Source organism: Bufo gargarizans, chromosome 5, assembly GCF_014858855.1.
Source record: "Bufo gargarizans isolate SCDJY-AF-19 chromosome 5, ASM1485885v1, whole genome shotgun sequence".
Taxonomy (NCBI): domain Eukaryota; kingdom Metazoa; phylum Chordata; class Amphibia; order Anura; family Bufonidae; genus Bufo; species Bufo gargarizans.
This window is the reverse complement of record NC_058084.1, coordinates 28,386,453-28,412,036: the sequence shown is the minus strand read 5'-3', so window position 1 is coordinate 28,412,036 and position 25,584 is coordinate 28,386,453. Positions and strand designations below refer to the sequence as shown.

General features: G+C 44.9%; 1 protein-coding gene and 1 long non-coding RNA gene across 3 annotated transcripts in view; one reads left to right on the top strand and one right to left on the bottom strand.

Annotated features, from left to right (window-relative positions):
• The window catches only part of LOC122939215 (secreted Ly-6/uPAR-related protein 1-like), a 41,737-nt gene extending 22,901 nt beyond the window's left edge, over positions 1 to 18,836 (top strand). For both annotated transcript variants that reach the window (XM_044295252.1, XM_044295253.1), the window contains exon 3: positions 18,323 to 18,836. In XM_044295252.1, the coding sequence (XP_044151187.1) occupies positions 18,323 to 18,576 (254 nt within the window). In that variant the 3' untranslated portion in view covers positions 18,577 to 18,836. The remainder of the gene's footprint in view (positions 1 to 18,322) is intronic.
• LOC122939216 overlaps positions 1 to 25,584 on the bottom strand; it is a 118,865-nt gene that overhangs the window by 58,747 nt on the left and 34,534 nt on the right. The window lies entirely within an intron of this gene.

The window sequence follows — 25,584 nt, the reverse complement described above, 5'->3', positions numbered from 1 at the left end:
CTGCTGAGCTGTGTATCTAATCCTGTCCTGTGTGATACTGTCTGCTGAGCTGTGTATCTAATCCTATCCTGTGTGATACTGCCTGCTGAGCTGTGTATCTAATCCTATCCTGTGTGATACTGCCTGCTGAGCCGTGTATCTAACCCTATCCTGTGTGATACTGCCTGCTGAGCTGTGTATCTAATCCTATCCTCAGGGCCGTTTGAAGGAATTTGGGGGCCCCAAGCAAAATAGACATGGAGGCCCCCCCCCCCACCTTACGCACGCAAAGCCTACAGGAACCACAGTATAGCCATACAGTTTAAGTTCACCCACACTTTATATAAATAAAAAAGGAGGTTTACAGTGCAAATACTGTGGATGGCACTGTTTAGGGGGGATCTGTGGATGGCACTGTTATGGGGAGGTCTGTGGATGGCACTCTAGGGGGATCTGTGGATGGCACTGTTTAGGGGAGGGGAGATCTGTGGATGGCACTGTTTAGGAGAGGGGGGGGGGATCTGTGGATGGCACTGTTTAGGGGGGAGATCTGTGGGTGGCACTGTTTAGGGGAGGGGGGATCTGTGGATGGCACTGTAGGGGGATCTGTGGATGGCACTGTTTAGGGGGGATCTGTGGATGGCACTGTTTAGGGGGGATCTGTGGATGGCACTGTTTAGGGGGGAGATCTGTGGGTGGCACTGTTTAGGGGGGAGATCTGTGGATGGCACTGTTTAGGGGAGGGGGGATCTGTGGATGGCACTGTTTAGGGGGGAGATCTGTGGGTGGCACTGTTTAGGGGAGGGGTATCTGTGGATGGCACTGTAGGGGGATCTGTGGATGGCACTGTTTAGGGGGGAGATCTGTGGGTGGCACTGTTTAGGGGAGGGGGGATCTGTGGATGGCACTGTAGGGGTATCTGTGGATGGCACTGTTTAGGGGAGGGGGGGATTTGTGGATGGCACTGTAGGGGGATCTGTGGATGGCACTGCCATCCACAGATCCCCCTACAGTGCCATCCACAGATCCCCCTCCCCGACGCTCACAGCAGTATATTTATAAACTAATCAGTAACTACTTTAACTTTATTCATTGCTCATTGCTGAGCTCTTTACTTGGATTATTTGGATATCTCTTACTTTGTCTTCGCTCCGGTAACTAACAGCAGGCAGTGCAGGCGGCGCTCACTCACTGACGTCACGCGCCTGCGCCGCCTAGTGGGAGGAGCAGGCGCCTGACGTCAGTGACAGTGAGTGAGCGCCGCCCCCCGCTGCCTGCTGTTAGTTACCGGAGCGAAGACAAAGTAAGAGATATCCAAATAATCCAAGTAAAGAGCTCAGCAATGAATAAAGTTAAAGTAGTTACTGATTGGTTTAAAATATACTGCTGTGAGCCGCGTGGCCCTGTATATTCTAACCCCCAGGCAAGCGTCCCCGTCACCATGGGAACGCCTGGGGGTTAGAATATACCATTGGATTTAAGTTTTTGCGATCTCACTGAGCTCGTAAAACTCAGATCCGATGGTATATTCTAACCCCCAGGCAAGGGGTTAGAATATACCATCGAATCTTCTGAGTTACTCTGTTTGGCCCCGTCCAGCTCGGGGCCCCAAGCAATTGCTTGTTTTGCCTGTCCCTTAGCGACGGGCCTGCCTATCCTGTGTGATACTGTGTGCTGAGCTGTGTATCTAACCCTATCCTGTGTGATACTGTCTGCTGAGCTGTGTATCTAATCCTATGCTGTGTGATACTGTCTGCTGAGCTGTGTATCTAATCCTATCCTGTGTGATACTGTCTGCTGAGCTGTGTATCTAACCCTATCCTGTGTGATACTGTCTGCTGAGCTGTGTATCTAATCCTATCCTGTGTGATACTGTCTGCTGAGCTGTGTATCTAATCCTGTCCTGTGTGATACTGTCTGCTGAGCTGTGTATCTAATCGTATCCTGTGTGATACTGTCTGCTGAGCCATGTATCTAAACCTATCCTGTGTGATACTGTCTGCTGAGCTGTGTATCTAATCCTATCCTGTGTGATACTGTCTGCTGAGCTGTGTATCTAATCGTATCCTGTGTGATACTGTCTGCTGAGCCATGTATCTAATCCTCTCCTGTGTGATACTGTCTGCTGAGCTGTGTATCTAATCGTATCCTGTGTGATACTGTCTGCTGAGCCATGTATCTAATCCTGTCCTGTGTGATACTGACTGCTGAGCTGTGTATCTAATCGTATCCTGTGTGATACTGTCTGCTGAGCTGTGTATCTAATCCTATCCTGTGTGATACAGTCTGCTGAGCTGTGTATCTAATCCTCTCCTGTGTGATACTGTCTACTGAGCTGTGTATCTAATCCTATCCTGTGTGATACTGTCTGCTGAGCTGTGTATCTAACCCTATCCTGTGTGATACTGTCTGCTGAGCTGTGTATCTAATCCTATCCTGTGTGATACTGTCTGCTGAGCTGTGTATCTAATCCTATCCTGTGTGATACTGTCTGCTGAGCTGTGTATCTAATTCTATCCTGTGTGATACTGTCTGCTGAGCCGTGTATCTAATCCTCTCCTGTGTGGTACCATCTGCTGAGCTGTGTATCTAATCCTCTCCTGTGTGATACTGTCTGCTGAGCCGTGTATCTAATCCTATCCTGTGTGATACTGTCTGCTGAGCTGTGTATCTAATCCTATCCTGTGTGATACTGTCTGCTGAGCTGTGTATCTAATCCTATCCTGTGTGATACTGTCTGCTGAGCTGTGTATCTAATCCTATCCTGTGTGATACTGTCTGCTGAGCTGTGTATCTAATCCTCTCCTGTGTGATACTGTCTGCTGGGCTGTGTATCTAACCCTATCCTGTGTGATACTGTCTGCTGAGCTGTGTATCTAATCCTATCCTGTGTGATACTGTCTGCTGAGCTGTGTATCTAATCCTATCCTGTGTGATACTGTCTGCTGAGCTGTGTATCTAATCCTGTCCTGTGTGATACTGTCTGCTGAGCTGTGTATCTAATCCTCTCCTGTGTGATACTGTCTGCTGAGCTGTGTATCTAATCCTATCCTGTGTGATACTGTCTGCTGAGCTGTGTATCTAATCCTATCCTGTGTGATACTGTCTGCTGAGCTGTGTATCTAATCCTATCCTGTGTGATACTGTCTGCTGAGCTGTGTATCTAATCCTATCCTGTGTGATACTGTCTGCTGAGCTGTGTATCTAATCCTCTCCTGTGTGATACTGTCTGCTGAGCTGTGTATCTAATCCTATCCTGTGTGATACTGTCTGCTGAGCTGTGTATCTAATCCTATCCTGTGTGATACTGTCTGCTGAGCTGTGTATCTAATCCTCTCCTGTGTGATACTGTCTGCTGGGCTGTGTATCTAACCCTATCCTGTGTGATACTGTCTGCTGAGCTGTGTATCTAATCCTATCCTGTGTGATACTGTCTGCTGAGCTGTGTATCTAATCCTCTCCTGTGTGATACTGTCTGCTGAGCTGTGTATCTAAGCCTATTCTGTGTGATACTGTCTGCTGAGCTGTGTATCTAATCCTATCCTGTGTGATACAGTCTGCTGAGCTGTGTATCTAATCCTATCATGTGTGATACTGTCTGCTGAGCTGTGTATCTAATCCTATCCTGTGTGATACTGTCTGCTGAGCTGTGTATCTAATCCTATCCTGTGTGATACAGTCTGCTGAGCTGTGTATCTAATCCTATCATGTGTGATACTGTCTGCTGAGCTGTGTATCTAATCCTATCCTGTGTGATACTGTCTGCTGAGCTGTGTATCTAATCCTATCCTGTGTGATACAGTCTGCTGAGCTGTGTATCTAATCCTATCATGTGTGATACTGTCTGCTGAGCTGTGTATCTAATCCTATCCTGTGTGATACTGCCTGCTGAGCTGTGTATCTAATTCTATCCTGTGTGATACAGTCTGCTGAGCTGTGTATCTAATCTCATCATGTGTGATACTGTCTGCTGAGCTGAGTATCTAATCCTGTCCTGTGTGATACTGTCTGCTGAGCTGTGTATCTAATCCTGTCCTGTGTGATACTGTCTGCTGAGCTGTGTATCTAATCCTATCCTGTGTGATACTGTCTGCTGAGCTGTGTATCTAATCCCATCATGTGTGATACTGTCTGCTGAGCTGAGTATCTAATCCTATCCTGTGTGATACTGTCTGCTGAGCTGTGTATCTAATCCTATCCTGTGTGATACTGTCTGCTGAGCTGTGTATCTAATCCTATTCTGTGTGATACTGTCTGCTGAGCTGTGTATCTAATCCTATCCTGTGTGATACTGCCTGCTGAGCTGTGTATCTAATCCTATCCTGTGTGATACTGCCTGCTGAGCTGTGTATCTAATCCTAACCTGTGTGATACCGTCTGCTGAGCTGTGTATCTAATCCTATCCTGTGTGATACAGCCTGCTGAGCTGTGTATCTAATCCTATCCTGTGTGATACAGCCTGCTGAGCTGTGTATCTAATCCCATCACTTACCATCTGCAGGCTCTTCCCCCACCATCTCCAGAGTGTGATAAACAGCTGGAATTAGCAAGCGTATCCAATCACATCTGTACCTAATCCTATCCTGTATGTGTGCCCGATACACATCCTGTTGTGTGCGATACTGCCTGCTGAAGTGTGTATCTAATCCCATCTTCTATGATACTGCCTGCTGAAGTGTATATCTAATCCCATCTTCTTTGATACTGGCTGCTGATGTGTGTATCTAATCCCATCTTCTATGATACTGCCTGCTGAAGTGTATATCTAATCCCATCTTCTATGATACTGCCTGCTGATGTGTGTATCTAATCCCATCTTCTATGATACTGCCTGCTGATGTGTATATCTAATCCCATCTTCTATTATACTGCCTGCTGATGTGTAAATCTAATCCCATCTTCTATGATACTGCCTGCTGAAGTGTGTATCTAATCCCATCTTCTATGATACAGCCTGCTGAAGTGTGTATCTAATCCCATCTTCTATGATACTGCCCGCTGAGTGGTGTATCTAATCCCATCTTCTATGATACAGCCTGCTGAAGTGTGTATCTAATCCCATCTTCTATGATACTGCCTGCTGAAGTGTGTATCTAATCCCATCTTCTATGATACAGCCTGCTGAAGTGTGTATCTAATCCCATCTTCTATGATACTGCCTGCTGAGTGGTGTATCTAATCCCATCTTCTATGATACTGCCTGCTGAGTGGTGTATCTAATCCCATCTTCTATGATACAGCGTGCTAAATTGTGTATCTAATGCCATTTTGTATCACACAGCCTGCTGGGTGGTGTATCTAAGCCTATCTTGTATGATCCTGTCTGCTGAGCTGTTTATCTAAACCCTTATGCACACAACCGTATCCATTTTGAGATGCACATTTCTTGTAGTCCCATTGAGTTCCATGGATTTGAGGTCCTCATTTTGAGGACCAGAATAGGAGATGTTCTGTCTTTACTAGAACTGACATATGGATGTAGAAAACACACTGATGCCGTCCATGTGCCGTGCATGTGCTGTGCCGTCCATGTCTTATTCTGGTCCTCATAATGCACATCTAAAACCCATAGAACTAAATGTGAATCGCACACGGACAGTAACCTTATTTAGTGGATCTGCAACTTGCAGACCGCAAAACAGATACTGTTCTGTGCACGAGCCCTATCACTTATACTCAGCACCCATAACAATGACATCCACAGCGCCCCCATAACAGTGCCTTTAAGTGCCATCCAATGCCCCTTGTGCCATCCATTGCCCCCATGTGCCATGCATTACCCCCTTGGGCCATCCAGTGCCTCCTGTTTGCCATCAATTGACCCCCTTGTGCCATCCAGTTCCTCTATTGGGCCATCCAGTTCCTCTATTGGGCCATCCAGTGCCCCCTTGTGCCATCCAGTGCCCCACTTATGCCGTTAATTGACCCCCTTGTGCCATCCAGTTCCCCTATTGTGCCAACCATTGCCCCCTTGTGCCATCCAGTGCCCCATGTGCCATCAATTTCCCCCATTGTGCCATTTAAGGAAGAGAAGACAGGAAGATAAGAAGGTGGACTTCAGCCGGAAGGATCTGTAGGGACCACGTGACCGGGAGGCAGATCTCAAGAACGTCTGCACTCTGTAAGGTAAGTATGGGACCAATAATCTTTCCTCCACAGGTTCTCTTGAAAGGGTTAACATAAACAGTTTATTACTGTGTTACTGCATTATAATATACAGGGAGTGCAGAATTATTAGGCAAGTTGTATTTTTGAGGATTCATTTTATTATTGAACAACAACCATGTTCTCAATGAACCCAAAAAACTCATTAATATCAAAGCTGAATATTTTTGGAAGTAGTTTTTAGTTTGTTTTTAGTTTTAGCTATTTTAGGGGGATATCTGTGTGTGCAGGTGACTATTACTGTGCATAATTATTAGGCAACTTAACAAAAAACTAATATATACCCATTTCAATTATTTATTTTTACCAGTGAAACCAATATAACATCTCAACATTCACAAATATACATTTCTGACATTCAAAAACAAAACAAAAACAAATCAGTGACCAATATAGCCACCTTTCTTTGCAAGGACACTCAAAAGCCTGCCATCCATGGATTCTGTCAGTGTTTGATCTGTTCACCATCAACATTGCGTGCAGCAGCAACCACAGCCTCCCAGACACTGTTCAGAGAGGTGGACTGTTTTCCCTCCTTGTAAATCTCACATTTGATGATGGACCACAGGTTCTCAATGGGGTTCAGATCAGGTGAACAAGGAGGCCATGTCATTAGATTTTCTTCTTTTATACCCTTACTTGCCAGCCACGCTGTGGAGTACTTGGACGCGTGTGATGGAGCATTGTCCTGCATGAAAATCATGTTTTTCTTACCTTGCAGACTTCTTCCTGTACCACTGCTTGAAGAAGGTGTCTTCCAGAAACTGGCAGTAGGACTGGGAGTTGAGCTTGACTCCATCCTCAACCCGAAAAGGCCCCACAAGCTCATCTTTGATGATACCAGCCCAAACCAGTACTCCACCTCCACCTTGCTGGCGTCTGAGTCGGACTGGAGCTCTCTGCCCTTTACCAATCCAGCCACGGGCCCATCCATCTGGCCCATCAAGACTCACTCTCATTTCATCAGTCCATAAAACCTTAGAAATATCAGTCTTGAGATATTTCTTGGCCCAGTCTTGACGTTTCAGCTTGTGTGTCTTGTTCAGTGGTGGTCGTCTTTCAGCCTTTCTTACCTTGGCCATGTCTCTGAGTATTGCACATCTTGTGCTTTTGGGCACTCCAGTGATGTTGCAGCTCTGAAATATGGCCAAACTGGTGGCAAGTGGCATCTTGGCAGCTGCACGCTTGACTTTTCTCAGTTCATGGGCAGTTATTTTGCTCCTTGGTTTTTCCACACGCTTCTTGCGACCCTGTTGACTATTTTGAATGAAACGCTTGATTGTTCGATGATCACGCTTCAGAAGCTTTGCAATTTTAAGAGTGCTGCATCCCTCTGCAAGATATCTCACTATTTTTGACTTTTCTGAGCCTGTCAAGTCCTTCTTTTGACCCATTTTGCCAAAGGAAAGGAAGTTGCCTAATAATTATGCACACCTGATATAGGGTGTTGATGTCATTAGACCACACCCCTTCTCATTACAGAGATGCACATCACCTAATATGCTTAATTGGTAGTAGGCTTTCGAGCCTATACAGCTTGGAGTAAAACAACATGCATAAAGAGGATGATGTGGTCAAAATACTCATTTGCCTAATAATTCTGCACTCCCTGTATATATATATATATATATATATATATATATATATATAGTGATATATATCCTGTTCGTTATCACTGTATTTACATGGCTCTGTGGAAAGGGTTAATGAACACTGAGAGACTGTTAGGACTTTGAATAAGAAGCTGGTCATTTTCCACAGCTGCCATAGGGCTTAAAGAAGAGCAAGTTTTGGAGGAAAAAGCTAGACGGTTGTTTACCATCAAAAGCAGACAGACTGACCTTTTGAATGTCTGGTTTTAGCTTTGTTGTTATGTCTGGAAACTTGTTTTTGTCTGGAAAACCTGCTGTGTCAATTGCCAATGAGTATCATTGAAGCTCTAATGTAAGTCTATGGGAGACGGAAAGTGTTACAATGTATCTGTCTGTACTGAGCTTCTCCACTCCTCCCACTAGAAGGTTCCAGTTTAGCTAGAAACTGTATATAAGGAGAGCAGTCAGAGTCCCTAGGGTGCTGCAGTTAGGGACCAGTGCTTGGAGGGGAGACTCATGCCAGCCTGCATGAGTGACCAGAAGAAGACGCTGACATGGGGACGTTGAGCCACAGACCATGGGTCACTAGCCCTGTGACAAAGGAGCCACCCGAACTGCGGTTATTGCTTGGCCGCAACTGGCTGCAATTTCCTCCTGCCTGGTGGTCACAGCACACTTTCGATTGCTTATGCGCCGGGCGCCTTTTTACAAGATTCATCTGAATCGAACCAGAAAAGATTCGGCTTCAATTCGGTGGCTATAAAATCAGAGATTCGGAACAAGTCTCCAAATCTGCGAATAGATTTGCTCATCTTGACTCCTATCTGAACATTTAGGGCATAGCATTAAAATCTCAAGAATACGATATGTGCGAGTCCCACCTCCGGAAACCCCGCTGTGAATGCAGATCATGCTGCGCATGCGCTGTGTCCTCTCCATTCACTGCTATGAGGTCTCCAAAAATAGCTGAGTGCATAGCCCATGGATTTGCCATAAATGTCCAGAGTGGAATACTTCTTTAAATTGACCCCTTCCTGTTGTGTTGGGATGTGAGCAGGAGTGGAGCATACGGGGGGACCCCGGCACCATCAGAACTTCATTTTATACTGCTGGAGTACCTCTTTAAACCTACTACTGACTGTCATGTGATGCTCATCCTATTACTCAGGAGCTGGTTTCGGGGCTGTCCTCACCTCCTCTATGTCTTCACCACCTCCTGCACTGATTGTGTGCTGCCCCTATGTGCAGTCCTCAGCAGTACAGAGTATTTCAGGAGAGGCATATTGTGTGGGATTTTCCTAGATGGTGCAGGCAGCACAGAGTGTTTCAGGAGAGTGGATACTGGGCAGTGTCCAGGTGTTTCTGAGCGCTGGTGTATGTGGAGATGAGGGTGTGCACACAGCTGCGGCTCCCTTCTATTCCTGTCACGCTCTCCACCCTGATTTTGCAGTTGATTCTACGCCAGGCATCCTGTTTTACTGGAAACGCGTGAACTGCAGTCACCCTGCAAATCATGAGCTCCGAAACAAAAAATCTCAGCACCCTCAGGTGGCAATATTTATATAGCTGTAGTGCTGCCACCAAGTGGTGATCTTTATATAACTGTGTAAGGCTTTTAACCCCTTCTCACTGCAGGACATACAATAACTGCATGCTTGCCAGGAGATGAAGACGCGCTGCATGCCAGCCACATTTTTCTGGGGATAGACACCCCTATTACAAGCACCAACCCCTTTGTGGAAAGCCCCTTTACAAAGCCAATGGGGTGCATGTGCTGTGCCTGATGACGCAGCCGTGGTGCCACACACAGGTAGGGGCTGATTGCCAGGAAGTATCAAGGGGTTTCCTGCCTGGGAGGTTTGCCAACTGCTCTGAAGCATCCAGGATGTTTCGGAAAGTATGTGTAGCTGTGTGTTGTGACACAGTGAGAGGTTTCGTCTGGGAAAACAGGTATTTTGCTCCCAGCATGTGCTGATGGGCTGATTTACAGCCACGTGAGGTCAAATACCGGACTGGATTTTAAATGACGGTCCTGGTTTTGGCAGCACCTGGCTGTCCTTAAATAGGCAGCTGGGCTCAGAAGCCATGTCTCTGTGTTGGGATCTGGGAGCCTTGTGTCTGGATGAAGGCTTGCTACCTGTTTGGCGTGAAAACAGGTTGGTGCTGCTATCAGCAAGGACTCTTTGAGGCAGAATCGCCGCAAGGTGTAAATTACCACCAACACCGCAAGGTGACGTTTTGTTTGACTATGACTGCTTGTTTTGTCACTTGCCAAAAGTGTGAATAAAACACTGAACTGTTTGATCCAAAGAACTTGTTGGTGCCTCTATACTGCGTCCGCTTTTCCTGTCTACAGAGCGAAACCCCACAGTGTCAGGACAGTTTTACGCTGTGGTGTCAACGGCCTCTGGAGCAGGTGTCAACTGTGGTATATGGATGATGCCGTGCTGCATCTGCCGGGATCGGAGTTACCACTGATCCCAGCAGTTTAACCCCTAAGATGCCGTAGCCAATAGTGACCGAAGGTGGAGGCTCCTTTTGTCTCCATGGGTCCTTCAAATGTGGGAGCCAGTGGGGATATCGTAGCTGGGAGGTGGGAGCCTAGCATAAAAATAAAAAAATAACACATATGGTATCAACAAAATCCTAATTACCCATATAATAAAGATGTTATATAAACCACATGGAGAACGTAAAAAAAAAACCTGAAAAAACAATGGCAAAATTGCTATTTTATTCCATTCCCTGACACCCCAAAAATTAGATTTTTTTCTTTGCCTATATAATGCGGGTGAGGCCCCTATTAAATAATAAGATAGAGGCTCTTGTGTATACTTGTTTTATTTGATGTGTGATTTTTTTTTGGGGGGGGGGTTGGCAGCCATCTTGATTCCTTCTACCCCTTGGATATGGTTTTCCTAATGAATCCTATATTTCCCACCATGCTGGGCTTTGCAGAGGTAGAGGAGGTGGAGCCTTATCAGTGTTCTGCGTAAAGGCAGCCATGACAGATCAGTGACACAGCTGCTGTCCCCTGCAGGGTCTCCATGTTCTCCTATGTGATGTAGAAGGAACCTGTCATCTCTCTCTGCCCTGTCTGCTCTTACATGCCGGAGGCAGGGAAACCAGTGTGAAGCTACATCTCATAGAACTACACTGGAGAGTCAGCACACACAGATAGTACAGACAGTAAGGCCCCTTTCACACAGGCGAGATTTCCGCGCGGGTGCAATGCGTGAGGTGAACCTATTCATTTCTACGGGGCTGTGCACATGAGCGGTGATTTTCACGCATCACTTGTGCGTTGCATGAAAATCGCAGCATGCTCCTCTTTGTGCGTTTTTCACGTAACGCAGGCCCCATAGAAATGAATAGGGTTGCGTGAAAATCACAAGCATCCGCAAGCAAGTGCAGATGCGGTGCGATTTTCACGCACGGTTGCTAGGTGACGATCGGGATGGGGACCCGATCATTATTATTTTCCCTTATAACATGGTTATAAGGGAAAATAATAGCATTCTGAATACAGAATGCATAGTAAAATAGGGATGGAGGGGTTAAAAATAAAAATATTATTTTTTTTACTCACCTTAATCCACTTAGCCGGCATCTCTTCTGTCTTCATCTGTGAGGAATAGGACCTGTGGTGATGTCACTACGCTCATCACATGGTCTGTCACATTATCTTTTACCATGGTGATGGATCATGTGATGGACCATGTGATGAACGCAGTGACGTCATCAAAGGTCCTATTCCTCACAGATGAAGACAGAAGAGATGCTGGCTGAGCGAACAAGTGGATTAAGGTGAGTTAAATAATTTTTATTTATTTTTAACCCCTCCAACCCTATTTTACTATGCATTCTGTATTCAGAATGTATTATTTTTCCTTATAACATGGTTATAAGAAAAAATAATAGCAATCTACACAACCTTGAACCCAAACCTGAACTTCTCTGAAGAAGTTCGGGTCTGGGTACCACAGTTAGTTTTTTATCACGCGCGTGTAAAACACATTGCACCCGCGCAATAAAAACTGAAAAACAGAACGCAATCGCAGTCAAAACTGACTGCAATTGCGTACCTACTCGCGCGGGTTTGCCGCAATGCATCCGGACCTTATCCGGACACGCTCGTGTGAAAGAGGACTTAGGAGGTTTATATAACTGCAGCTAATCACTGCAGCTAATATAACTGCACACTAGTGTTATACATCCAGCAGGCTGTTAGTAACATAGTTTATAAGGAAAAAAATTCCTTCCCGACTCCAATCAGGCATCAGAATAACTCCCTGGATCAGCGACCCCTCTCTAGTAGCTATAGCCTGTAATATTATTACGCTCCAGAAATACATCCAGGCCCCTCCTGAACTCCTTTATTGTACTCACCATCACCACCTCCTCAGGCAGAGAGCTCCATAGTCTCACTGCTCTTACCGTAAAGAGTCCTCTTCTATGTTTGTGTACAAACCTTCTTCCCTCCAGACGCAGAGGATGTCCCCTCGTCACAGTCACAGTCCTGGGGATAAATAGATGATGGGAGTGATCTCTGTACTGACCCCTGATATATTTATACATAGTTATTAGATCTCCCCTCAGTCGTCTTTTTTCTAAAGTGAATAACCCTAATTTTGATAATCTTTCAGGGTACTGTAGTTGCCCCATTCCAGTTATTACTTTAGTTGCCCTCCTCTGAACTCTCTCCAGCTCTGCTATGTCTGCCTTGTTCACAGGAGCCCAGAACCAGTGGCGTACCGCCCATAGAGGCAGACCACGCCACTGCTATGGGGCCCGCGGCACTGGGGGGCCCGTAGCGCAGATAAGGCCCCGCCCACTGATGACCTGCAGCCGTCTATGCGGCTGCTTTTCTCCCCAGGGCCCCCCCCCCATGTTTAGCTGAATCGCCTCCCAGAGGCGCGGCTAAGTCCTCAACACCCGCCCCCCTCCTCAGCGCCGCGCTCTGCAAACACCCGATCCTCCTCTCGTCGGCGTCCCAAATCCCGCGCAGGCGCAGTGCCGGCGATTGCCTGCGCCTGCGCTCTGATAATACAGCTGAGGGCAACAGCTTCAACATCGTCACTGGGCATGCGCCGAGCCCAGTGACGATGTTGAAGCTGTTGCCCTCAGCCTTATTATCAGAGCGCAGGCGCAGGCAATCGCCGGCACTGCGCCTGCGCGGGATTTGGGACGCCGACGAGAGGAGGATCGGGTGTTTGCAGAGCGCGGCGCTGAGGAGGGGGGCTGGTGTTGAGGACTTAGCCGCGCCTCTGGGAGGCGATTCAGCTAAACATGGAGGCGTTAGTAGTTTTCATATTTAGGCGGGCACGGCACTTCAGAGGGGCACCGTTCCTGGGCACCGTGGAGAAAGAAAAACGCCCCTCTGGGCTCCAGTCCTTACAGCGTCATTTGCATGTCCTAAGAATCGATTTTTAGAAGAAAGGACAAGACTGACATGGAAAAGAAGAACACAGATGGAAAAAAGGTACTTTATTAAACATGGATCCATGAGTACCTTTTTTCCATCTGTCTTGTTCTTTTGATTGTGAGTCTTGTCATTTCTTCAAAAAATCGATTCTTATGATATGTAAATGACGCTGTAAGGAGCCCAGAGGGGCGTTATTCTTTCTCCACGGTGCCCAGGAACGCCCCTCTGAAGTGCCGTGCCCGGCTAAGTTTGAAAACTAATAACGCCTCCAAGTTCATCTAAATCGCCTCCCAAATCCGATCCTCAGCTGGCATCCCAAATCCCGCACAGGCGCAGTGCCGGCGATTGCCTGCGCTATGATAAGATGACTGACGGCACTGCGCCTGCGCGGGATTTGGGATGCCGGCGAGAGGAGGATCGGGGTGTTTGCCGCAGAGCGCGGCACTGAGGAGGGGGGGTGTTGAGCACTTAGCCGCGCCTCTGGGAGGCGATTTAGATGAACTTGGAGGCGTTATTAGTTTTCAAACTTAGCCGGGCACGGCATTTCAGAGGGGCGTTCCTGGGCACCGTGGAGAAAGAATAACGCCCCTCTGGGCTCCTTACAGCGTCATTTACATATCATAAGAATCGATTTTTTGAAGAAATGACAAGACTCACAATCAAAAGAACAAGACAGATGGAAAACAGGTTCTCTGTTAAACATGGATTCATGAAAAAAAAATTGGGGGTAAATTGCTAGTGACAGATTCCCTTTAAGGCTACTTTCACACTTTCGTTCAGAGCGGATCCGTCTGGTGTCTGCACAGACGGATCCGCACCTATAATGCAAACGCTTAGATCCGTTCAGAACGGATCCGTTTGCATTAACATGAACAAAAAAAAAAACATATTTTTTTTTTGTTTATGATAGTGCAAACGGATCCGTTTTGACTTTACATTGAAAGTCAATGGGGGACGGATCTGTTTGAAAATTGAGCCATACTGTGTCCACTTCAAACGGATCCGTCCCCATTGACTTACATTGTAAGTCTGGACGGATCCGTTTGCCTCCGCACGGCCAGGCGGACACCCGAACGCTGCAAGCAGCGTTCAAGTGTCCGCCTGCTGAGCGGAGGACAGACGGAGCCATACTGATGCATTCTGAGCGGATCCGCATCCACTCAGAATGCATTAGGGCTGGACGGATCCGTTCGGTGCCGCTTGTGAGAGCCTTCAAACGGAGCTCACAAGCGGAGACCCGAACGCAAGTGTGAAAGTAGCCTAACATGGCACCCCAAATAAGGAGACCTGCAGGCTGCAGCAGATATCCCATGTGACAGGTCACCCCCAGGAAACCCCCAACAGTTTCTGTAGGTCATGTATAAATTTATTTAATGGGGGTGTGGCATGGGAGGAGCAAAGTCAGGAAGTGGGAGGGGCCATGGTGGGTAGTGGGCGGGGTTAAGGGGCCCAATTCAGATTTTTGCTATTGGGCCCAGTGATTCCTATGTACGCCTCTGCCCAGAACTGTACATAGTCCTCCATGTGTGTAGTAGGACTATGTAGTAGTAGGACTATGTTCTCATCACGGGCATCTTTGCCCCTTTTGATGCAACCAATTATCTTATTGGCCTTGGCAGCAGCTGCCTGACTTAATTTGCTGTTCACTAAAATTCCTAGGTCCTTTTACATATCAGTGTTACCGAGTGTTTTACCATTTAGTATGTATGGGTGACTTGCATTATTCCTTCCTATCTGCATAACCTTACCTCATCTGCCACTTCTCTGCCCAAGCCTCCAATCTATCCAGATCCCTCTGAAGCAGTATACCGTCATCAGTAGTATATAAACAGTATACTGTCCTCTGTAGTGTGTATATATACAGTATACTGTCCTCTGTAGTGTGTGTATATCTATATATATGCAGAGATACGGAAAAGCGGAACAGCACCTCCAAAGACAATCGCAGGTGCAAGCTACCAGGCAACAATGTAGAAAAACAAAAAAAGGAGCAGCACACTACTGAATGCACTAAGACTGAGTGAACAGGTGAATGTGTGAACAGGGTCAAATACATGACTCTCATACTTACTATTAAACAGGGAAGAAGCTCTTAGCGCATCCCCCACCCCTTGGTGCTTTTAATCAGAGTAACAATGGAGCTGGACACTCCGTGTTAGAGTAGGTCCCATCTGATAAGAAGCTACCTTGACGTCTGGTAGATGGGCCTGACATATTTTTGATCAATAATATGCGCTAAGAGCTTCTTCCCTGTTTAATAGTAAGTATGGGAGTCATGTATTTGACCCTGTTCACACATTCACCTGTTCACTCAGTCTTAGTGCATTCAGTAGTGTGCTGCTACTTTTTTTGTTTATATATATATATACAGTATACTGTCCTCTGTAATGTGTATATATATATATATATATATATATAAAAAGGAAAAATGGCGGCACTGGCTGTAATTAGATGAAAATAGGGTGCACGATCCTAGGGTATAGACTTCTCACCCCACAAGTAGAATCCAGAAAAAGGACGGCACTCCAGTAAGATGAAAAAGTATGTGAACCCTTTGGAATGATATGGATTTCTGTACAAATTGGTCATAAAATGTGATCTGATCTTCATCTTAGCCACAACAATAGACAATCACAGTCTGCTTAACTAATAACACACAAAGAATTAAATGTTACCATGTTTTTATTGAACACACCATGTAAACATTCACAGTGCAGGTGGAAAAAGTATGTGAACCCCTAGACTAATGACATCTCCAATAGCTAATTGGAGTGAAGTGTCAGCCAACTGGAGTCTAATCAATGAGATGAGATTGGAGGTGTTGGTTACAGCTGTCCTGCCCTATAAAGAACACACACCAGTTCTGGGTTTGCTGTTCACAAGAAGCATTGCCTGATGTGAATGATGCCTCACACAAAAGAGACCTACGATTAAGAATTGTTGACTTGCATAAAGCTGGAAAGGGTTATAAAAGTATCTCCAAAAGCCTTGCTGTTCATCAGTCCACGGTAAGACAAACTGTCTATAAATGGAGAAGGTTCAGCACTGCTGTTACTCTCCCTAGGAGTGTCCGTCCTGTAAAGATGACTGCAAGAGCACAGCGCAGACTGCTCAATGAGGTGAAGAAGAATCCTAGAGTGTCAGCTAAAGACTTACACAAGTCTCTGGCATATGCTAACGTCTTGTTAGTGAATCTATGATACGTAAAACACTAAACAAGAATGGATTTCATGGGAGGATACCACAGAGGAAGCCACTGCTGTCCAAAAAAAACATTGCTGCACGTTTACAGTTTGCACAAGAGCACCTGGAGGTTCCACAGCAGCACTGGCAAAATATTCTGTGGACAGAGGAAACCAAAGGTGAGTTGTTTGGAAGAAACACACAAGACAATGTGTGGAGAAAAAGAGGCACAGCACACCAACATCAAAACCTCATCCCAACTGTGAAGTATGGTGGTGGGGGCATCATGGTTTGGGGCTGCTTTGCTGCGTCAGGGCCTGGACGGATTGCTATCATCGAAGGAAAAATTAATTCCCAAGTTTATCAAGACATTTTGCAGAAGAACTTAAGGCCATCTGTCCACCAGCTGAAGCTCAACAGAAGATGAATGTTGCAACAGGACAACGACCCAAAGCATAGAAGTAAATCAACAACAGAATGGCTTAAACAGAGGAAAATCCGCCTTCTGGACTGGCCCAGTCAGAGTCCTGACCTCAACCCGATTGAGATGCTGTGGCAGGACCTCAAGAAAGCGATTCACACCAGACATCCCAAGAATATTGCTGAACTGAAACAGTTCTGTAAAGAGGAATGATGAAGAATTACTCCTGACCGTTGTGCACGTCTGATCTGCAACCACAGGAAACGTTTGGTGGAAGTTATTGCTGTCAAAGGAGGTTCAACCAGTTATTAAATCCAAGGGTTCACATACTTTTTCCACCTGCACTGTGAATGTTTACATGGTGTGTTCAATAAAAACATGGTAACATTTAACTCTTTGTGTGTTATTAGGTTAAGCAGACTGTGACTGTCTATTGTTGTGACTTAGATGAAGATCAGATCACATTTTAGGACCAATTTGTGCAGAAATCCAGATCATTCCAAAGGGTTCACATACTTTTTATTGCAACTGTATATATATATATATATATATATACAGTATACTGTCCTCTGTAGTGTATATACAGTATACTTTCCCCTGTAGTGTGTATATATATATACAGTGCTGCCCATAATTATTCATACCCCTGGCAAATTTTGACTTAAAGTTAATTTTTTTCAACCAGCAAGTAATTTTTGGATGGGAAATGACATCGGTGTCTCCCAAAAGATAATAAGACGATGTACAAGAGGCATTATTGTGGGGAAAAAACATTTCTCAGCTTTTATTTACATTTGAGCAAAAAATACAAGATGTTCCGCACTGTGGAAAATCTCAGAGGACGTGGTCGGAAGCCAAAAGTGACACCTGTGCTGCCAGGAGGATAGTTAGAGAGGTGAAAAAGAATCCAAGGATCACCACCAAGGCCATCCTGGGGAATCTGGGTTCCCTGAAGGAACAGCCTGCTGGATCTCTGCCGCTAATGTGAAACAAGCCTTAGATAGGGAAATCATCTGAGAGCTGCCAGGAGGGATTTGATTGGTGATGATGTCATCCTGTAGTTCACAGGAAGTCAGCCACACATTAAAACAAGGCGTCAGACGTGAGCTCACATGACCAGGTTCCCATAATAACAATGAACCGACCAGTCAGACAACGGTAACGCTGCACAGTGAATGGCGCAAAATGGTTACTAAAAGCTAATAGGTTATATGGTTCTACTGAAAAATAAAACTCATCCTACAAAACAAACTCAATGGAAAAAAGTTATTTGAATAGATAAAAAAGTTATGGCTCTCATAAAGAGAGCATGGGGAAAAAGATAAAAAATCCCCACGGCATAACAGCCAGAACTAGCTAAGGCGGGAAGGGGTTAATAATATCAACTTGGGATGAAATTCTGGTTGCTTGGAGTCACCACTAGAGGGCGCTTTGGAGCTTATGTACCGCATATTGTACTATGGATCTGTTGGTGGTCTGTTCTTCCTATGTCTCTTGCCAGTGGGCGGTGCCAAGAGTACGACACCTTGTAATAACTTCTTATTTTTTTCTTTCCAGGATATCCCTTTGTGTCTGGAAATGAGCTGGTGACCAGAGACTGTGCGACAAACTGCTTCCAGAGCGATTCCAACTCCCTAGGGGAAGAAAGTCAGGTGTACTGCTGCAAAGGGGATCTGTGTAACCAGCTGTATGAGCTCTACGTGAATTATACCAGCCAATCTCTGAATAGTTCTCCCAGTATCATGAAAGGTGGCACTTATGGAGGCTTCATCCCTGGCCTGGCCTTACTCAGCCTTGGACTCTTCGTTTAGCCATCAACCTGGGCAGAACATGTGATGAAGAAGAAATCTGCCGCAGTGTAGCTAGGGGGCTTAGCGGGGCAGGTGATCTTGGGAGGGATGCCAAGCCTTTTTCCTAGCCCCAGGTGAAGCCTAGCTATGACCCTCCATCTCTATAGACCATTTCCAAGACCCTTTTCGCCCACTGGGACATCAGGCGTTCTCACTCATCACTGTTTACTCATTATCATATATTATGAGCCTTACTCATTAATAAATTGTAATTGAAAACTGATTCCTTGTTAATATTTGTTTCATTTATTGAAAACCTTCTGAAAATGCCCTCACAATTTTTGGATTGACCCCAAATGGGTAAGACTTGTCTCCCTTACTTTACAGACACCAAGGAGATGATCTTTAGTGTCCTGGCCGGCATTCCAGTGACCCAAAGGTCCAGTTACCCAATAGTGTTGGGCGCGAATATTCGAATAGCGAATATTAATTGAAAATATCGGCTCTTTGAGAATTCGCGAATATTTAGAATATAGTGATATACAGTATATTCGTAATTTCGAATATTCAAAAAAAAAAAAATCATCGGTAACCTTCCTTCCTGCTTTTGGGCCAATGAGAAGGCTGCAATGTCTTTGTCAGAGCTTAGCAACATCCCTAGCAACTAATAGGAAAGTTGCCGCCCCCTTACTATATAAGAACCTCCCCAGCAGCCCATAAAGATAGTTAGTGGGAGATAGTCAGTGTAGGTTAGATAGTGATATAGTGGAGCTGAAGGTTCTGCTGTCCGTACATACATGCTACAGACATAGTGCTGTGATGTCACAAGTTCACCACAATACTTAGTGCACCAATCACTAATAAGTAGTCAGACCTGTTAAAATGTGAAGTTGCATGTATTGCGCCAAAATATTCACATCATTAGTGCCGATTTCGCAAACGCAAATATATTGGAGCCCTCTATCTGCATATAAAGCTATAGTAATGTTCTGCTGCGCCAACCATTATCTCCGGTCTCAGGAAACTTCTAGCAGCTTGAAAAATATAGCAACAGTGACCTACGCCTGTATTACGCCAATATTATATTGACGATTTTTCGAAATTAAGAAAATAATCTCGAATTCACGAATTCTCGAATATATGATGAATATTCTATAAAATATTCATTAAATATTGCAAATTTGAATATTGCCCCTGCCGCTCATCACTATTCCCTAATTAGTGGTCTGGTGTATCAGTTCTGGAGGCTGATGGATTAATACCCAAATCCATGGCATGGTGTCCAGTCAAGTCCCCGAAATTTACAGCTTTATCTCATCCACCCTCGGAATTGTAGAAGTCCCAACCCACAGTGGTCAGTAGCCCAACGCCTTCCTAACCCACCTATTGGATGGCACTAGAGAGAAGGCTTTTATCCTCCTGGATGAGAACAGAAAATGTGCAGATTACTGTATGAAAAAGGATCCAACCACCTTGGTGTTTAGGTCCTAGGGCAAATGTGATTCTTGTTGGTATATTACGCCCTTGACACTGCTATACTCTGCCCAAATTGTTGTGGACACAAAACCTGCTGGTCAGTGGCTTAACAATTATAATCCTGGTGGCCTAGTGGATCAATAAAAATGATATCCCTGATTGTGTTCAGTAATATGAAACCCCTGATGTTTAGAGGGTTAATAAGCAATATCCTTGGTGATTTAGTGGGTTATAATACCCTACAGTTAAAATCCCTGGTGTTCAGAGAGTTAATAAATCATATCCCTGGGGTCCAATGGGTTGGAATTCCTTCTGCGACTGGTGTTCAGAGGTTCAATAAATCATGTCCCTTGTGATCTAGTGGGTTATAACACTTTACAGCTAAAACTCCTGGTGTTCAGAGGGTTAATAAATCATATCCCTGTTGATCTGGTGTCACTCCTATGTCCAAGTGTTTCTGTGACTTGTAACATTGTTTCTTTTGACAATGGGAAAGTTTATGACATCTGTCTGATTACTGACCCAGGGAAGGTAGATATCTTCTGCGTGGCTGCCTATGGTCCCAGCCTGCCACCACCCAACTGCAAACAGGAGATCTATGTCTTCTCCACCTGGGAACTGTTCTTAACAACCATATTGTCCAACTGGAAGTGACATTGGACAATTTACCTTCTGCAGGCATGGACTGCACAAGACTTCTGAAGGTGTCCTGTGGTTTCTGGCACCAAGACGTTAGCACTGGGGGTCAGAAACTTATGGGTGTCATCTGCAACCATTACAAGGTTCCCCAATGGATGATGGTGCAGTGATTAAGGTTTCTAAAGAAACTCCACAGGAGGTTGCTTACAGTTACAGGACAGTCTCTATACCTCACAGGTGGTTGCACCTAGCAAAAGGACAGTCTTTTCAGTCTCTTGACCCAGGCCACAATGCAACTGTGCACACATTAGCAGGGCCACCGCAGTATACTCACAGTGGTTGGTTATGGCCTGATCACCAATTAAATCCAGTCTATCTGGCTCGGATCTACCCATTTTACAATCTCTAGGCAGGAAGTGGTTCAGAACCATATGCTACATCCAGGGCAGTATCTACTCTGTGAGACAGCAACCCTCCAATAAGGTCCAATCAGTGACAGAGGTCCAGAGCAGTTAAAAAAGTAAAGGGTCACAGCAGCATGTCCATCCAAATTTCTTTATTGTGCGAAATACCAAGGCACAGCGTAAAAAATCCACCCAACATTTCGGCTAGGTTAAGCCTTTATCAAGAGGTCCAGAGCAGGTCCACAGTATAGGCATAGGTCCGAAACCACCCTATCAGATCTCAGGATCACTGCTCCTCTCAGCAGGCCCAGCCCAAACCTTGGATCACCCTCACTGTTGATCCACTACCAGAAAGTACACCGTGGTTCATTAGGACTCTGTCCCATACACTCATTGACTGACGGACCAAGAGGCGCTCTGAGCTCTTCCAATTTATCGAATAGCCTCTGCTCAACAGCTTCAGGACCTGCCAACCCCACCTCTACTTACAGTAACAAGGGATCAAGGCAGTAGTACACATGCAGCGAGCGGGCCACAGGAACAACACGTGAGATACGGTGGGCCAATTGGGGTAATAGTAGTTTTACTCACAGTTAGCAGAGCTCCCTGGGCCGGCGTGCAGTGAAGGGAAGGACAGTACCAGTTCCTTCGGGGCACACTCTGTTGTCCAGGGATTCCCGCCAGATGGCAGTTGAGGTGCTCTTGGTGGAATGGGTTTTTAGATGCCGTGGAGGCAGGGTCCCTGGTGTTCAAAACGTCAGCACCGTGAGGTGCAAAGGAAGGCGGAGTCAATGGTTGAAAACAACAGAACTTTACCTAATCACTTGCCTCAGAGTGATAAGTACAGTTCATTTATATGGTAAAGATGATGATCCTAATAATATCTCAGCTGTAATCCGAGTAACAGGCTTGCCAATGGGTTTCTTAAGGTTGTCCTTCAGTAGGCAGGAAAGGTTCTTTCTTATATCAGTCTACGCTAGGTCTGCACTCTAGCACTCAGGTACTGGATATAATGGAGCGAGCCATTGTGTGCATGCAATGAGGGGAGCCATGATGTCATGACACCTATCATTGTATGATTGATAGGTTTATAAATATATTACCTACCTGCTTTAGGAATGGGTTAATCCTGAATGCAGCATGTGCTTGTGTTGACTTGAAGGAATTTGATTGGAGATCTCTTCAACAGTCATTCAGAACCTATAAAAGAACAGAAATAACGTTTCTGGCGCATTCACGTAAGTATCTCTTCATGATACAGACCCGCTATCAACTTCGCTATTGAGGATCTAAAACAGCTCATCCTCAAGACTGAAAATCACGGTGGCGAAGCCTGGCTCAGAAAATGCCTGCAAGCTGACCCGGACCAGGAAGAAGTTCATCTCCCATCCATTGATTCTGACTGCTGCGTAGGAACCGGCGCAGGCTAAGAGCGAATCGATAATGTCTCCACCACTGGTGCGCGCTTGCGCAGTGACTCTGAGACAGTCTTTCCGGTTCGGAAGCGGCAAAGAAAGGACAAGAGGGCATATTCTCCTTCTCAATATGCACCTCCTTCTAGCAACAGGAAGAATAATCAAGCCACATCTTCTTCTATTAGAGGGAGTAGAAATTCCCAATGTCGCAACATCCAACCAACGGTCTTCCAGGAGCCACCTCCTCCACCAACTGTCAACCGTTCTCCTGCACAATCTTCTTCTGGTGAGCCACCCATAGTAAAAAATGTAAGTGACTGCAACTTGCAGGGCACTATTAGCCAGGACATGACTTCATTTAGCAGTGATTTTTCTCTTCCAAAGATTCAACTGTTTAATACATTTTTGCAATATCTATCCAAACATACTGAAACACCTGCTAATGTCTGGTCTGATTCTTCTAACGTCAGCCAAACTGCTACACATAATATCTTGGCTGATATTATTCCAACCAATCCTTTATCTTTTCATATCTTCAGCTTAACTAATATTAACCGAGAGCCGATCGTTATTCCTGAGCTTGAACATAGCTCAGGAATAAAATAAACATCTGTAAAATAAGTTCTTGCTTGTCAAGTATCTCCATTAGGGTTTCATTTACCCATAAGGAAAAAATTTGGAGAAAGTAATTGTAACGGATCTCCTGGCAACCCGACCAGGTACCTCCGTCGATGGATGCTCCCAGTGCTTCCTGAGGACTCCAAGCACTCCGCTCTACACCAAAACCACCACAGGAGCCAGGAACAGCTCTTACAAGAGCTAGTAGTTATAGCCAGGGGAGTATAGCAAATCTTCAGCGTATAGCAATCCCTACACACATGTTGACGAGGCTCTATGTTGAATGTAAAACAGCAACTCTTTAATGGGTTATTTTTCAGCCTTTTATGCAGGTCTCCAAGCAAGGGACACTCCCCCTGGGGCCCTTGTAGAAGACTGACAGTTTATATTTTAGCCAATCACATGCATTTACAGTATTGAAACCTTCCCAGCAATTGTACACAAAACCCCCTTCCCTCTGTCTGTAACGCAATCAACAAAATACAATGAGCATTGTCTTTGATGCAATTAACTAACACACTGGCATTGTGTGAGATGCAATTAACTAACACACTGGCATTGTCTGAGACGCAATTAACTAACACACTGGCATTGTCTGAGACGCAATTAACTAACACACTGGCATTGTCTGAGACGCAATCAACAAAATACAATTACCAAACGTAATGGGCTAACTTAATCACTCACAGACAGAAAACACACATTTTTCCCAACACACAGAAAACACCTCAAAACCCCACACATCCCCATAATGTATACATCCATGGATAGCTCTGATCTGGGTGAACAACATATCCAAAAATCACCCAGATCCGAGCAGGGGTTCCCGAATTCCATGGAAGTCACATTTGGCCAGCCGCAAGCTTGGTTTTGTCACAACCAGACATCTGAGAAGCTCTGACAGATGCCTTTCAGAACCTCCTCCTTGAGCTTTCTTTGTTTTGGTTTTCAGTTCCTTATCTCGTTAGCCTCTCTCAGCTGTCATGTAGTTGGACTGATTGCATCCCTTTAAATTCCTCCCCATAATGCATTAGTGTGCGGTTTATACAACTTCCTGGAGTGTGTGTGCATGCTGATCCTATTTCCCGGTCTTCTACAAAATAAGTGTTGTACATTCATTTGTTGTTCCCTAGCTTTGGATCCAGTGAGTCATATATTCATTTTGTATTGTCTTGTTTCCTGTACACCTTCCGTGACAGGTTTTCCTGCCCAAAACAGTTCCACAGATTTAAGCTGTGCGGCAGGTCTGTCTTCTCCTTCAAAGTTAGTATGGGCCACAATCCTGAGGCAAGAGGCTGGCAACCAGGCCCCTCCAAAACCCAGTGGCGCGGTTGGTTTCGCTACAGTAATATATAGAAATTTTTTCTTTATTGCCTTCCTCAAGAGAAAAGTTAAAAAATTACGCAGTTAAAGACAAAAAATCCAATCAGGATGACAAAAGGAAGCCATATCAAAGGTCTTTTTTAAACTGGCTGCAGGTCTTCTGTATATATGCAGCATTTTTAGGGGGAAAATATCCCACCCTTTGTACCGGCCTATTTTACCACGTTGAGTCTATATTAGAAGCGTACAAGAATTTTGGTGGAATAGGCTGGTGCCCATATGACGAATCATTTTCGTCAAAAACTCGCAGTTTATCCTAATCTTAATTGGGGCAACAAAGATGTAGGGCTCTGGTTAAACCTCATGCTTCCTAATAAAAATTAGGAATCATCAATCCAGTAACCAAAATATCAAAAAAGGTATCTGTTTCGCGTTTAACGAAATATTATGTAAATGGAAACACAACTGCAAATACTGACATGTTCTTACTGTGCCGGATCACATTCGGCTACTAAATGTTTTAAGAAACAAGAAATTCACTTCCCAAATTCCAATAAAGGATTTCTACCATTTAAGCGAGGTGACTCCTCTGAAGTCACTATCCAAACATTCCTATGGCTAATCTTTTGATCGATAGTTTTTCCTAAGGTTTTTTCATGCCTGAGTTTGTTGGTCCAGGTTGTGTCATTGTTGAAAATGCTTTATCTGTAAAACAAAACTGATATTGTTAAAGAAAAAATGTAGTCGGAAATATCTGCTGGTAGAATAGCTGGTCCGTTTATCTCCCCTCCTTTTCCTTATTTCCATACATCTCTTTTGGCACTAGTACTGAAAAAAGAACCTAATTCTTATTGTTTGATTCACAATTTATCATACCCTAAGTACAGTTCTTTAAACGACGATTTGGATAAAAATAAAGCGAGTGTTAAATATTCGTCTTTAGACCAAGCCTTGTCATTTCTTCAAAAAGCGGGTCGACATGCTCTTCTTGCCAAAGCTGACATTAAATCAGCATTCAGATTATTACCAATAAACCCTATAGGTTATAATTCCTTAGGTTTTAAATTCCTTGACAGATTCTTTTATGATATGGCCCTTCCGATGGGATTCACTTTTATTTTGAGGCTTTTTCGACCGTTTTACACTGAGTAGTA